The sequence below is a fragment of the Panthera onca genome, chromosome D4 (assembly GCF_046562875.1).
Source record: "Panthera onca isolate mPanOnc1 chromosome D4, mPanOnc1 haplotype 2, whole genome shotgun sequence".
NCBI lineage: Eukaryota > Metazoa > Chordata > Mammalia > Carnivora > Felidae > Panthera > Panthera onca.
The window spans coordinates 87,830,626-87,845,235 of NC_138351.1; the positions used below are offsets into that span (position 1 = coordinate 87,830,626).

General features: G+C 51.7%; 2 protein-coding genes across 3 annotated transcripts in view; one reads left to right on the plus strand and one right to left on the minus strand.

Moving 5' to 3' along the window:
* The window catches only part of ZER1 (zyg-11 related cell cycle regulator), a 32,171-nt gene extending 19,161 nt beyond the window's left edge, over positions 1-13,010 (minus strand). The window contains exons 1-2 of one of the 2 annotated variants that reach the window (XM_078436396.2): positions 12,855-13,010; positions 569-821 (exon numbers count right to left, since the gene is read on the minus strand). In XM_078436396.2, the coding sequence (XP_078292522.1) occupies positions 569-726 (158 nt within the window). In that variant the 5' untranslated portion in view covers positions 727-821; positions 12,855-13,010. The remainder of the gene's footprint in view (positions 1-568; positions 822-12,854) is intronic. The other variant, XM_078436395.2, reaches the window with a different exon arrangement.
* The window catches only part of TBC1D13 (TBC1 domain family member 13), a 30,416-nt gene continuing 28,165 nt past the window's right edge, over positions 12,360-14,610 (plus strand). The window contains exon 1 of the mRNA XM_078436404.2: positions 12,360-12,378. The gene's annotated coding sequence lies outside the window, so the exon portion shown is untranslated. The remainder of the gene's footprint in view (positions 12,379-14,610) is intronic.

Here is a 14,610-nt window from a genome sequence, read left to right on the forward strand (position 1 = left end):
AGTGCGGGGCTTGAACTCACGAACCATGAGATCGTGACCTGAGATGAAATCAAGAGTTGGACGCTTAACCGACTGAGCCACCCAGGCGCCCCCACACAAAGATTTTCTGAATGGTTCAATTCCTGCTCATGGGTTCATTATTTGTGCACCAGTGGGCAAGCGTGTGTGCCCACGTGTACACAGACATGTGTTTGCAGGCACAGGCAAGTGCACACAGAACAGCACAGAACTCCTGCGCTTACATGCAGTTTCTATACTCTCTCGTAGATGTAATACACACGTGCAGGGACACACTCAAACACACCCCGTGCTGCAGCCCATGTGTGTCCACACACCCATTCCTTCACGTGCACACCCCTCCACACGCTTAGCAACATGCACACGTACAACCTTATGGCTATGAACATACCGGTGTTCTCCTGCACCCACAGATACCCAAGGGCGTGCACACCCCCTCACACATATGTATTCCCAGCCGCGTCCCTGCACGGTGCACACGATGGTCCCGGGGCCTCCACATGCGCTCATGCTAAGCCTCATGCCCGTGCCCCGGCCCCCGCCTGCTCACTCATTGACGAGCCGGTCGCAGATCTCGCTGGGTAGGAAGATGTCTGGATGTAGCCGCAGAGTCTCCTTGTCCAGCAGGTAGCCCAAGGTGCCATCCAGGTTGCGCAAGCAGAAGTCGGTGCAGAGGGCCATCAGGGACTCGGGGGTGTCGGACGCCATGCTGGGGACAGGCGGGGGGGGGCACTCCACGACAGGAGCCCCTAGGGGCAGCGGTGACTCCCCGGCACTCACAGGATCATTGGCAGAACCACAGCCTGTGGAACAGGAAGAAGCTAAGTGAGTCCCCCCATAAGAACCGGAACCACTGGCTGCCCTAGGTCCATTCTCTGAGTAGGGAAACTGAGGCCCCGGATGTCACACTCAAATTAGCAGTCTGGCAGAGGCACGTCCCAAGGCTCCTGATTCCTTGCCTGCTCTCTCTGCTGTGCCACTATCTACGTGTGACTTGAACTGCAAAGAGCAGGGGGCCTTTTCCAAGCATTTGTATGCCTTCAGAGTGTCCGTGGGCCGACATGCATGTGCTGGGGACTCAATGCTTGGGTGAGGATAACAGGAGCTTTCATTAATAGCTACACTGGGGTGTCTCTTACTATGTAACCTAACCCGTAAATGGCTGTCACTGTGTGAGCATTTAGTACATGCCAGGGCTTTACAGACATGTTGTCACTGAATCTCATCGTATATGATTAAGAATGAAGGTTCTGGTGCGCCTGGGTGGCTCAGTCGGTTAAGTGTCTGACTCTTGATCTCAGCTCAGGTCGTGATCGCGGGTTGTGAGTTCAAGCCCCATGCTGGGCTCCATGCTGCGTGTGGAGCCTACTTAAAAAAAAAAAAAAAAAAAAAAAAAAAGAATGAAAGGTCTCCTCCTGAGAGTGGCAAAAATATATGTCCCCATAAAAAACGGTACATTAATGTTTTCACACTGGTATTATTCGTAATAGCCCAAAAGTGGAAACGACGCAAATGTCCATCAAGTGATGTGTGGATAAACAAAAATGGTCTACCCGTACGATGGAATATTATTCAGCCATAAAAGGAATGAGGTATTGGGGACTGCTCCAACGCAGGTGGACCTTGAAAACACGATGCTAAGTGAAAGAAGCCAGACACAAAAGGTCATATATTGTATGGTTCCATTTTTATGAAGTGTCTAGCCAGAACAGGCAAACCTATGGAGACAGAAGAAGAATAGTGGCTGCCTAGGGCTAGGAGGTTGTAAGGAAATGGGGAGTGACTGCTAATGGGTATGGGGTTTCTTCTGGGGTGATAAAAATATCTTAAAATTGATTGTGGTGACAGTCACACAATTCTGAATATATTAGAAACCACGAATTATCTGTTAGATAGGTGAACTGTAGGGTATAGGAATTGTAGCTCAATAAAACTGTTAGTAAAAACCTAAAATCCCTTACTATTTTCACGACCTTGAGATAGGTAAAGATTCCTTAAGTAGGGTCGTAAGGAAAAAATGATAAACCAATCTGCATTGAAGTGAGGAAACTACTGTTCGTACGTACACAAAAATTAATCTGAGACGAACCACAGGCCTAAATGTGAAGGGTAGAACAATAAGGTTTCTAGAAGAAAACACAGGAGTCTATCTTATGACTTCAGAGTAGGCGATCATTTCTTAAATAGGTCACAAAAAAACCCAGAAACCATATATAGAAATAAATCATACTGCCTTAAAATGTTAAGACTCTGTTCATCAAAAGATATCATTAAGAAAGAGAAAGGGCAGGGGCGCCTGGGTGGCTCAGTTGGTTAAGTGTCTGACTTCAGCTCAGGTCACGATCTCACAGCTCATAAGTTCAAGCTGTGCGTCAAGCTCTGTGCTGACAGCTCAGAGCCTGGAGCCTGCTTCGGATTCTGTGTCACCCTCTCTCTCTGCCCCTTGTCCACTCACATGCTGTCTGTCTCTCTTTCAAAAATAAATAAAACATTTAAAAAGTTAAAAAAAAAAAAAGGGCAGGCCACAGCCTAGAAAATATTTCCAATAATATATCCAACAAAGGACTCACATTCAGAATACATAAACAACTTCTACAAATCATTTTTTTTAAAGATTTTTTTCAAGCAATCTCTACACCCAACATGGGGCTCGAACTCACACCCTGAGATCAAGAGTTGCATGCTCCACCCACTGAGCCAGCCAGCTGCTCCAAAATCGTTTTGTTTTTTTTTTAAAGGACATAGCATCCAACTGAAAAATTGACTTGAAAAGGCAACAGACTTGAAAAGGTATTTCATAAGGGACGGAGAACATATGGAAACACATACAAAAGGGCTCAGCCTCATCAGAATCTGTAAAACCACAATGAGATACTATTTCCCACCCACCACAATGGCTCAACTGGAAACAACAACAACACAGGCAACACCAAGCCTGTACTGTAGTGAAGAAGGAACAACAGGATGTCGCCCACACTGCTGGTGGGAGTGAAAATTGGTGTGCATCGACAGTATAATGGAATGTTGTATGACACTATCTACCAAAGCTGAATATGCACATATGTTCAATGTTCAGCAATTCTATTCGCAGGTACACACCCAACAAAGGTGCACATATAAATGTTCCCCCAAAGACACAGACCAGAATGTTCACAGCAGTATTATTCGGAGTAGCCAAAACCAGAAAGGAATCTGAATGTCCCTGACATTAGAATGAATAATTACGGTGCAATCACCGACGAAATACTAATGGCAACGAGAACGCACAAACTATTGTTAACACAATGGCTTGGGTGAACCCCACAGTGTTCAGCGAAAGAAGTCAGACATAAGAGAGCTTATACCATATTATATACCAAATGAATCCATTCATGTTTTACTCCACTAAGCTAAAAAACAGAACAATCTGAGGCGCCTGGGTGGCTCAGTCGCTTGAGTGTCTGCCTCTTGATTTCAGCTCCGGTCATGATACCAGGGTCATGGGACTGAGCCCCAATTTTGGCTCCATGCTGAGCGTGGACACTGCTTGAGATTCTCTCTCTCTTTCTCCCCCCTGTGTCCCCTCACCAGCTTGCATGTGCATGCTCTCTCTAAAATAAAATAAAATTGGGGCGCCTGGGTGGCTCAGTCGGTTAGGTGTCCGACTTCGGCTCAGGTCATGATCTCGCGGTCCGTGAGTTCAAGCCCCGTGTTGGGCTCTGGGCTGATGGCTCAGAGCCCGGAGCCTGCTTCCGATTCTGTGTCTCCCTCTCTCTCTGCCCCTCCCCTGTTCATGCTCTGTCTCTCTCTGTCTCAAAAATAAATAAGCGTTAAAAAAAAATTTTTTTTTAAATAAAATAAAATAAAATAAAATAAAATAGGGGCGCCTGGGTGGCTCAGTTGGTTAAGTGTCCGACTCTTGATTTTGGCTAAGGTCACAATCCTAGGGTTGTGGGATGAAGCCCCACGTCGGGCTTTGCACTGAGCATGGAGCTTGCTTAAGATTCTTTCTCCTTCTTCCTCTGTCCTTCCTCCCCCCCCACCCCAATTGTGCTCACTCTCTCTCTCAAAAATAAATAAAATTTGATAAAATTTAACTTTAAAAATACAGAGGGGCACCTGGGTGATTCAGTTGGTTATGTGTCCTACTCTCGGTTTCAACTCAGGTCATGATCTCAGTCCGTGGGTGTGAGCCCCATGTCAGACTCCATGCTGCTGGTATGGAGTCTGCTTGGGATTCTCTCTCTTTCCCGCTCTCTGCCCCTCCCCTGCTCTCTCTCTCTCTCTCTCAATAAATAAATAAATAACCCTAAAAAAAAAAAAAAGAAAAGAAAAATCTGATCTGTGGTGGTAGAAGTCAGGATTGCAGTTACTTTGGGGATTTGGCTGGGTGCTGAGAAGATTCTAGTCCCTTACCTGAATATGTCCAGCGTTCACTTTGTGAGTATTCAGGAGCTGTATATCATGATGTGTGGTTTTTATTTATTTTTTTTTTAATTTTTTTTTCAACGTTTTTTATTTATTTTTGGGACAGAGAGAGACAGAGCATGAACAGGGGAGGGGCAGAGAGAGAGGGAGACACAGAATCGGAAACAGGCTCCAGGCTCCGAGCCATCAGCCCAGAGCCTGACGCGGGGCTCGAACTCACGGACCGCGAGATCGTGACCTGGCTGAAGTCGGACGCTTAACCGACTGCGCCACCCAGGCGCCCCGATGTGTGGTTTTTAAAAATGTAAATTGTAGGGGTGCCTGGGTGGCTCAGTCAGTTAAGCATCCGACTATTCGGCTCAGGTCATAACCTCACAGCCATGGGAGAGAGCCCTGGGTCAGGCTCTGTGCTGACAGTATGGAGCCCGCTTGTGATTCTCTCTCTCCCTCTCTCTTGGGCCCTCCCCCAGCTCACGTGCTCTCTCTCGAAGTAAACTTAAAAAATGTATAATTCAATAAAAGTTAATAAAATGGCCTGGACACCAAAGAGGTCTACATTTAGAGGGGACTAGGGTTCAGTTAAATGACGCTCCGAGAGTGTATCTCCTCAGCTACAAGTGGCTGAGGATGAAAACTGAACCTTCGTATTCAACTTGAGTGAACAAGACAGAAAAAACCACTTACAGAACCGAGGATCATCAGGAATTAATCCCCAACCATGTTTCTACCAGAGTCTGTATCGGAAAGGGTGGAGGAGATAGGCAAAATGAACCCGTGGTGATTAGAAAGTGGCCGGGGGACCTCTGGGACAGGAAATTCATCAAACTGCCCACTCATGCTTTCCATGCCTTCTTTTCCCTATCTAGGTGATACTTCAATAGTTGTTTTTGGGTTTGATTTTTGTTTTTGTTTTTTTGACATGCAGACTCTGTGGTCAGATCTGTTTCAATCCACTTCGACAATTCACTGTACATTACTTAACCTCTCTGGACCTCAGTTTCCTCATTTGGAAAATGGGGATAATCATCCCCACTTCACAGGGCTGTTGGAGTAAATGAGATGTTGGGGAAGCGTTTAGTCTCAGGCTTGATGAGACTCAGTATAGAAGAGATGGTGGTTATGATCCCCCCTTCCAGATGAGAAAACTCAGGCTCAGGGAGGCTACTCTGTCCAAACTGGGATTTGAATCTGGTCTCTTGGACTCCGCCATATCACCCCTTGGAGAGCTCCGAAGCAGTTCAGGGCCCAGCACTTCCCCTGGCTTCCTGGAGCCCCTGTGTCCCTATCTGAGCCTTCTGGGCCGCTCCAGAAATCCAGTGGGCAGCCACAGAGCCCTGTGCCCTCAGAAATTGCAAGGTCTCAGTGCTGGCACCACCGCTTACTGGTGACAGTGCGCTGAGAGCTCTGGAGTCAGGCCCACGCAGCTTCAAGTCCCAGCCCGGCTGCTTAAGAGCAGGTGCACTTGGTGAACAAGTGTCTTCATCCCTCCGTGCCTCAGTTTCTCCTCTAAAACAGGGACTACTGTGCGAAGATAACATAGAATATCAAAAGATACCAGCATGGCACCTGGCACGTGGTAACTACTCAATAAAAAGCAGCTATTATTACCGTTGTCATTGTCACCATTATCATCGTCCTGCCTCACCTGCTGTGATCCCCAACACAGCAGGGTCTGTCCCTGCCCAGTTCAAGGTCTGTGCTCCCCAGGCCTGGGTCTCTTGCCACAAGGCCTGTGGTGCCAGCTGTCCCACTGGCCGTGTGCCACCCTTGAGGGAAGGCACAATAAACAGGCTGCCCGGGCACCGGGCATGGCCCTCCTCTGCCTTCATTCACTCCCAGATCTTCCCGGGGCCACAGGAGCCAGGGGAGCACCACTGGCAGGGAGGCCCACCCTGCTGGAAGCCAAGTCCTATCTCTTCCAGCAGGCACCGCAGGCCTCTGGAACCACAGCCAGCTTTCTGGCCCACTCAGTGCCCACTGGCCCCTACTGCAGCTGGCCCGGCCTCCTTCGTGGTACTGGCAATTAGGCCCTACGCACAGGGTCACCTTCAGACCTTTGCTCAGTCTATTTTCTTTCAACCAGGACCATCCCAGTTCAACGAATTCTCCCACTTTCTACTCTAAATACTACTCCCGCCCCCAAAACGCATTCATGCCCCTCCTCCAGGAAGCATACCTACCCCCTCCAGCCCAGGCCGCCTTTGACCTCTCCTTCATTGGCTGCCGCCTGTACACCTCGGGCCTTGGTGTCGACCTCACTTCTTCTGGGGACACTTCCCTGCCCCGCCAGGGTGCTCCTGCTGTGTGCCCCCATGGCCCCACCGCAACAACTAATACTTTGAACTAATGCTGGTTTAGTTATCCGGCTCCCCTGCCAGCTGCCCAGCTCCATGAGGCCAGGAACCTGGCTGTCTTACGTGGCATCATCCCTGTGCTGAGCCCAGGTCACTTACGTATTCACTTGGTACCTGTCCGCTGGGCACTGTGGGTCCAGTGGTGGGCAAAACCAGACGAGGTCCCTGTCCTTGTGGAGCGTACTCACTCCAAGGGGAGACAGACATGCACCTAAAAAGCACACGAACCCCACGCCACGTACCCGGGACCAGTGTCGTTAGGGAGAAGGAGGCACCTGGGGCCCCGCGTGCCTGTGCCAGGGGACCTGCCCTGGACTGGCGAGTCATGGGCAGGCTTCCTCGGAAGTGACATTTCAGCTGGGACCCAAAAGATGAGTCATACTTAACTCTGGAGGTGGGGATAGAAGGGAAGGGTGTTCCAGCAAGAAGGAATAGATGTGCACAGGCTGAGGCCAGAGGGGACGGGACCCTGGTACGACAGGCCCAGTTCCATGGCAGTTTGCTGGACACCCTGTGTGGGCCTGACACTTGTACGGTTTCCACACACGCCTGTGGAAGGGACGAAGGGACTTGTAAGTTGTGCCACGCATGGCACCCGGGGACAAGGCACACTCTTGTATCCTCCCTGCCGGCCACGACACTGTGGGGCCCCAGTGGCCACAGGGGAATGCTCACCACTCGGAACGAGAGGACGCCACCAGGGGTTTTGCCTTTTCTGCAGGACTGAGCCCAGTCACGAAGGGAGCCGCCAGGCCCCGGCCCCGCTCCCCAGGTGGAAGGAACAGCACCCTTTCAGCCACCAAGGGCACCCAAAGCCCCCTAGAAACACACCAGGCAGATGGTACCATTTGCTAACTGCCCTTTGGCCGTGTGGCCCCCGCTGTTTGGGGGTGAGATGAGCCGGAGGAGGAAGGGGCCGGAGGCGGAGAGGTGTGGGGCACCCTGCCACTGGTGCCCCATCTGGTTGCAGGTCTGGCGCCCGCCAGACACAGTCATCTCTCCCCTCCCCACTCCCACCCACGAGGGCTCCTTGTTCCCACGGCAGTCACTGGCCATCTGGGATACTGGCAACCGGGCACAACGCTGGCAACTGCGACACAGTAAGAGCCTTGTGTCTTCCTCCGTCACTTCTCTAGCAGGTTCTTTACACTGGATCCATCCTGAGCTATGACATGGTGGCGTGGGGGAGTGGGGAGCAGAGGAGAGAGAAGGGAGAAAACAGAAGCAGTGGCCAAAGCCTCTCCGTGCTGGCTGCTTCCAGATGGGGCGCTGAGCCCCTCGCGCTTTAACTGCGTTAAATAGTTCCTTATTTAACCAACAAATGACATTCCCTAGGATCCTGCACTTGAAGCTAATTGTCATTTGTATAACAATTGTCTAACAACCCCTCCCCCAGCCCATGAGCTCTGGGAGGATGGGAATCCTTTTTGCTTGCAGGCTCCGGGATCCTCTGTGCCAGCCTGTGCCTGGCATGCATCACAATAAAGGTTTGCCTTTGCCCTGACCTCACTCCAGCAGCATGAGGTACTGACAACTGATCATACCCTGCTTCCTGATGAAGACACTGAGGCGTGCCTGCAATCACACAAATGACAACAGGGGACACAATCCTAAACCAAACTCGCACTTGTCACCACACCATTAAGTCTTCTGTCCATGCAGCGCAGGCGAAAGAGAAACTGCGGTCCAGACAAGGGAGCATGGGATCCCGGCGGTGACCTGACACCCGGCCGACAGGCTGGGGGAGCCAGAAGTTCTGAGCCTTGGAGCAGCGCCCACCCTGTGAAATATTAACCCGAGAGCTGGGGGGGGGGGGGGGGGAATCCAAACAAATGCCCTATTTACAGAAGCTGGAAGCTTTCCAGGAGCAGATCCCAGGCCAGATATCGGGGGCGGGAAGCTGGTGTGAGGGGAGTCCGGGCAAGTGCCAGGGTGTCCCGGGGGCAAAGGTGAAGAAGGCCAGGATCAGAAAGCATCCCAAGGGGTCTGGCCTGCACAGCCTAATCGGCGGAGTGGGTTAGGTTAGGAAGACAGGGGAAATGGAATGAGGGAGGAACGCACCTCACCACTCACTGGTGCCACCTGGAGGCAGAGGGGCCTTGGGGCTACTACCTGAGTTCCAAGCTTGCACTAGGCATCAGACTTTGGCTCAGGTCGTGATCTCACGGTCTGTGAGTTCGAGCCCTGCATCAGGCTCTGAGCTGACAGCTCAGAGTCTGGAACCTGCTTCAGATTCTGTGTCTCCCTCTGTCTCTGCCCCTCCCTCGCTCGTGCTCTGCCTCTCTCTCTGTCTCTCAGAAATAAACAAACATCCATCAGGGCACCTGGGTGCCTCAGTTGGTTAAGCGTCTGACTTTGGCTCAGGTCGGGATCTCGTGGTTTGTGAGTTCAAGCCCCGCGTCAGGCTCTGTGCTGGCAGCTCAGAGCCTGGAGCCTGCTTTGGATTCTGTGTTTCCCTGCCTCCTCTCCTTGCCACTCCCCCGCTCCTGCTCTGTCTCTCTTGCTCTCAAAAATAAATCACACATTTAAAAAGACTTTTTAAAGTGATCGCACCCACACTGAGCACCATATTCCAAGAACTCTGCTAAGTACTTGATACATGTTAAGCCGTTAAATTCTCTCCATAACCACACGAAGCAGGAGTTATTAAAACCTACAACTTGCAGATGAGGAGGCTGGGGCTCTGAACGGTGAGGTAATTTGCCATGGACTATGTATAGGTACGAGGGTCTACGGGGACACGGCAATAGACATAGAGGGATGCGTTAGTTCAAGGCTTAGAGCCTCAAGCTTCCCATGCATGCTCTCGCTGAAGGCACAAATAACCTACGAGGGCCACATTATTTTGTTTTCCAGAGGAACAAACTGTGTGGTTCAAATATGTGTGATGATTTGTCCAAGGTCCCCCACTACGTGCTTGGCTCTCTTTACCACTACGCGATGAGCAGGAACCATTTCTCCTCGCCTCAGGTCTCCTCTCTGCGGATGAGCCTTCACTGACTCCTTACAACCCTGAGTGTCCTCAGGCCCTGAGCACAGATGTTATGGTATTGCTGGGAACTGTCCTGTGGGCATATATCATTTTGGCCACAGGACTGGGAGGTTCTCAGTGGGGACCTCGTGTGACCCATAGGGTCTCCATGACACAGTGAGTGGGTGGCGGGTTGGTGGCAGATGAAGGAGCCTCAGCTGCACAAGACCCCCCCAAGCAACATTTACCAGCCTCAATGATTCCGTCAGGGTCCTTATTGGTCAATGGGTTGCAAACGGCGCCTACCTTGTGGCGTTAGTGAGGAGATGCCACGAGATAATGTCAAGAAGGTGGTGACCAATCATTATGGAGTGATCTCCTAGGAACTTATGCTTGGGGAGACCCTTCTGTTCATTTTGGAAGGTGGAAAATCAGCTTTAGTGATTGAGCCAGATAAAGAATGCTGCTCCCCAAATCGATGACCCACCTGGGGTCTCTGAACCGGCATTTCAGGAATGAAGAACAGCTGAGGTACTAAAGCTCTCTGCCCCAAAAATATGAGTGCAGAATCCCGATGGCGCTAATAATAACCAGAACTGTCCTTTACCTTTGTAGTGAGCTCTAGAGTGCACCAAATTCTTTCACGACCTGTGTTTCATTTCATCCTCAGAGTTGGCATACAGATAGGAAAACCGAGGCCCAGGCAGGGGATTGGAACTTGCCCAAGTTCACACGGTGAGCCAGCAGCAGAGCTGGGGCTTGAACCCAGGTCCCCAGATGACTAGTCCTAGGTTCTAGCCACGGCGGCTGCTCGGATATGCTGGCTCTCAGCGTCTAAGAGCTTTGGCTTTTCATTTTTAAATCATCTGGCCCAGTCGCCCTGCTTAGCTTATGACCCAGGCCTGATGATATAGTCCAGGCTTGGGGGGTGAGGAGGGAGATCAACCATTGTTCCACTCCCTATAAGGCAGGCTGCAAAATCTGAGCCTCTGCTGGGTACTTCTTGGATTAACACTCTGCATCAGCAGATCAGGCGCACACACACCCCAACGGCACGTCAGGGGCCAACATAGACTGCCCTTCCCAACCTGTCCATGGCATATTTACGTCAACACCATCATCTTGTTTATTTTATGTGGCAGAATGGGGATTTGCCGGGCTCTTTTGTAAAAGGCCCCATCCCCTTCTGCTGTCCTCAAGAAAGCAAAGACCAAGCTACCGTCCTCCCTGTAGGATATGCAACCATTGTTCCCACTGAAGGGTGACAGGAAGTTTCCACTTTGTCTCCCCACCCCCACTGTTCTCCAAAATTCTACTAGCTCAGGGAGGCAGCCAGAGCTGGTGGCACCACCAGCTGGTGCGAAAAAGAAAGGCTTGGAGGTAGACACATGCAAACAGTTCCTCATCATGGCCGTTGCCATCATCACAAGTGCTACATACCGAGTCATTAATATGTGCTAAATAGTGTGCTAAGTAAGCACTGCAGTGCATGATGTCTCATTAAGCCCAACAAGCCTATTCTACAGATGAGGACACTGAGGTGGTCCCTTGCCCAAGTTCTCACAACCAGGAAGCAGCTGCATGATCTGATTTAACACTACAGTGCTCTATGGCTGTCCTTTCGGTATTAATCCCATCAGGGGTCATTACAAAGATGGAAAAGGGGTACTTATAATGCCAGACCAGAGTACAGCGGCTATTTGTCACTTAAAACAAATCTATATTTTCTCTGACCACCAGACACCACGTTAGTACAGTTCCGAAAGGATGCTCCATTAGATACTGTGACCCTGCGTCACATGGACAGCCCCTGACATTCTTCCCACCGTTATCTGGTTCCCACTTCCCCTCCTTCACTCTGCTCCAGCCCTACTGTCCTCTGGCTGTTTCCTGAAATCATCAGGTACACTACCTCAGGACCTTTGCACTTGCTGTTGAATGCTCTGACTGTAGAGAGATGCATGGTTTGCTCCCTCCACGCCCCCCCCCACCTTCGGGTTTTTGTTCAGATATCACCTTATTAGAGACCTTCTCTGATCAACGTCTATAAAAAGGTGAACCCACTCTCTGGACCTTCCCTTGGCCCTTCCTGCTTTATTCTTCTCCATGTCACTTATTGCACCCTACATATTTTATAATTCTTACTTTCTGAATGAAGCAATGAACTGAAACAGAGACCCCTCACCACCGGCCCCCACCTCCTGCTCTAAGCATAGCCTCCTCTTACTTTTTTCAAAGCTGTCTTCAATGCTTCTTCTATCCATTTTGAACCCTGAAGAGAAATATTCTGTGGGAAAGATCATATGCCCTGTGGAGGCATCAGGCCTTCCGCCCTCAAACACCAAGCACGCTGACAGGCACAGGCAAAGACTGGAAATCTTGGACTCCTTGGGCCAAAGAGCAGCCAAGTCAATTTCCACCCACAGAGCTATAGTGGCCAGCAGTCAGTTTCACTTTCAACTCACCTATCAGGCTCCCCTTGCCCTCAGGTTTGCAACCCCAGCCCATCCCCTTCTCATCCTGTTGGATTTCCTGCACCTTGTCATCCCTTTTGGGAGCCGTTCCAGAATCCCAGCCGTCCCTGAGCTTTTAAGCATTGCTTTGGAGGAACTTAAGCTCGTCCAACAGGTAGGAGGGGCAGAGGGTAGCCCTTTTAGTCCTAGGTCGATCCCCCATTTTGTAGGGGCATCCGACAGGGAGTCATTTTCTTTCTGGAGAAAGGGAGCTCAGTTTTAAAGGCACGTTTCTCGGACCTGGCAGCAGGGACAGAGAAGGGAGCCCTCCCACCATTGGCCGAATTGGACCTGTGCAAAAGGTTGCAGAGGCGATGCTGAGGCGCCTGAGGTAGGAGGGAAAGGGGGAGGACGCAGATAAATCCCTCGGCCCCGGGAGCGGACGGGATGCTCGATTCCTCCGCGAGGAGAAGCGGAGGATGCCGCCCGGGAGAATCTGGGGCCAGGGCGCCTGGGGAGACAGGGGATCTCGTTAGGCTAGGGCCGGGGTCTGCGGGAGACGGGGGTCGGCGGGGCGGAGCTTGGGATCCCGGGGACTGGAGCCCCAGGCGGGAGGGGGTCGCGCCGGGGGTGGGACCCGGTGGCCGTTACCTTGCCCTTAGGGCTGCGGGCGGGGCCGAGGGCCGCCGGGTGCTGGCTCCGGGGCCCGGCCCCTCCCCCGATCCGGCTCCAGAGGCTCGGAGCCTGCAGCCGCCGCCGCCTCCGCTGTCAACAAACCCGGGGCGCGTCACTTCCGGGGCCGCCCCTTAGCAACAGCGAACTGGTGCCCCTCGACCGGTCCCGCGGCGAACACGGGCTGCGGCGGCCGAAGGTTCCGGGGCGCGCCGCGGCTCCTCTCCCGGCCGAGCCCGGTCTGCGAGTGGCGGAGTGCGGGTGGGCCCCACCGGGCCGCGAGCACGCACCTCGGGGTGCTCCCTGGCCTCGGGGGGACCCGCCGTGTGACACTGACCCGGGGCCCGCTCAGGCCTGCGGGCCAGCGGAGCCCGAGCGGTGGTGAGGGGCGGGACGGACTCCACCTTCCGCGTCAGCGCCGACGTCTCCCTGGGCGCCCCCTCCCCCGCCCCGCGCCTGGGCGCCCCATCGAACGCCTACCCCGGGTTCTCCGCAGGTAGCGCTCTCCCACGCGGCCCGATGCGCGCCAGCTTCGCCCTCCGCTTCCCGGGCCGCCAGGTGAGGATCTGGGAGTCGGCCCTGGCCCCTGCGTTTCCCTCAGTTCCAATTCCAGTCGCCAAGTCCTGGCGATCGGTCAGACCCTCTGGTTTGGAGCCCCCCTCCTCCCCCCCAGTAGTGCCCGACTCTGTCCACATCTCTTCCCTGGATTTCGGCGGCAGCGTCTTCACGCGCCTTCCCCTCCTTCTCCCCACAGTCCCGGAGGGGTTTTTCCCAGACTCGGAGCTGATCAGCTCACTCCCCTGCTTACAACCCTGAACGTAGATGACTGGGGTCATCTGTCACCTGTCTCCCTCTCCAGCCTCTTGTCCCCCTCCTCTTACTTGCCCTCCCTTCCATTCTCCAATCCACACCGTTTAAAACATTTTTGGTTCTTTTAATGATTCCCCTTCTCTCCTGGGGCTCAAATAATTTCTTCCCAGCTGCACATTCTTCTCGCCGCATCTACATCCAACACAGTTCTTGCCGTATCTGGATCCAACACACTATTTCACCTTCTGGTCTCAGGTTAGAGGCTACTTTCTTGACATGACCCCACACTCCCACCCCATTCTAATGCCCTAGGTTTGCACAATTTTTTTTTTTTTCTTTTGCGTAGTACTTTTTAGTCTTTGACCATATGCGATCATGTTCGCACGATTTTGAATCCTTTGAAAAGTCTACTGATGATTTCAAATTACCAAAGTACGACATGCCTGCAAAAAAAAAAATCCAAACAGTACAGAAACACATGGTGGGGAAAAAATGAAAATCCCCATTCAAACCCTAACCCAACCCCAATTTTATTCCCTTCCCCAGAAATGACCACTCTTAACAGTTTGGTAAGTATCTCCCTTAGTCCTTTATATATACATAAAATATGCGTGTGTATGTAAGAGCTGAAACAATGAGACCCTGAGGAGAAAATATAGGAGTCAGTCTGTGACTGGCAATGGTCTCTTAGATACAACAGCAAAAGCATCAGTGAAAAAAAATACAAACAAATTGAATTTCATCAAAATTAAGAACTTTTAGGGGCACCTGGATGGCTCAGTCCATTGAGCGTCCAACTCTTGATTTCGGTTTGGTTCATGATCTCATCATGGTTCATGAGATCCAACCCTACCTCAGGCTCCATGCCAACAGTGTGGAGTGTACATTCTCTCTCTCTATCAAAATAAACATTTTAAAAACATTT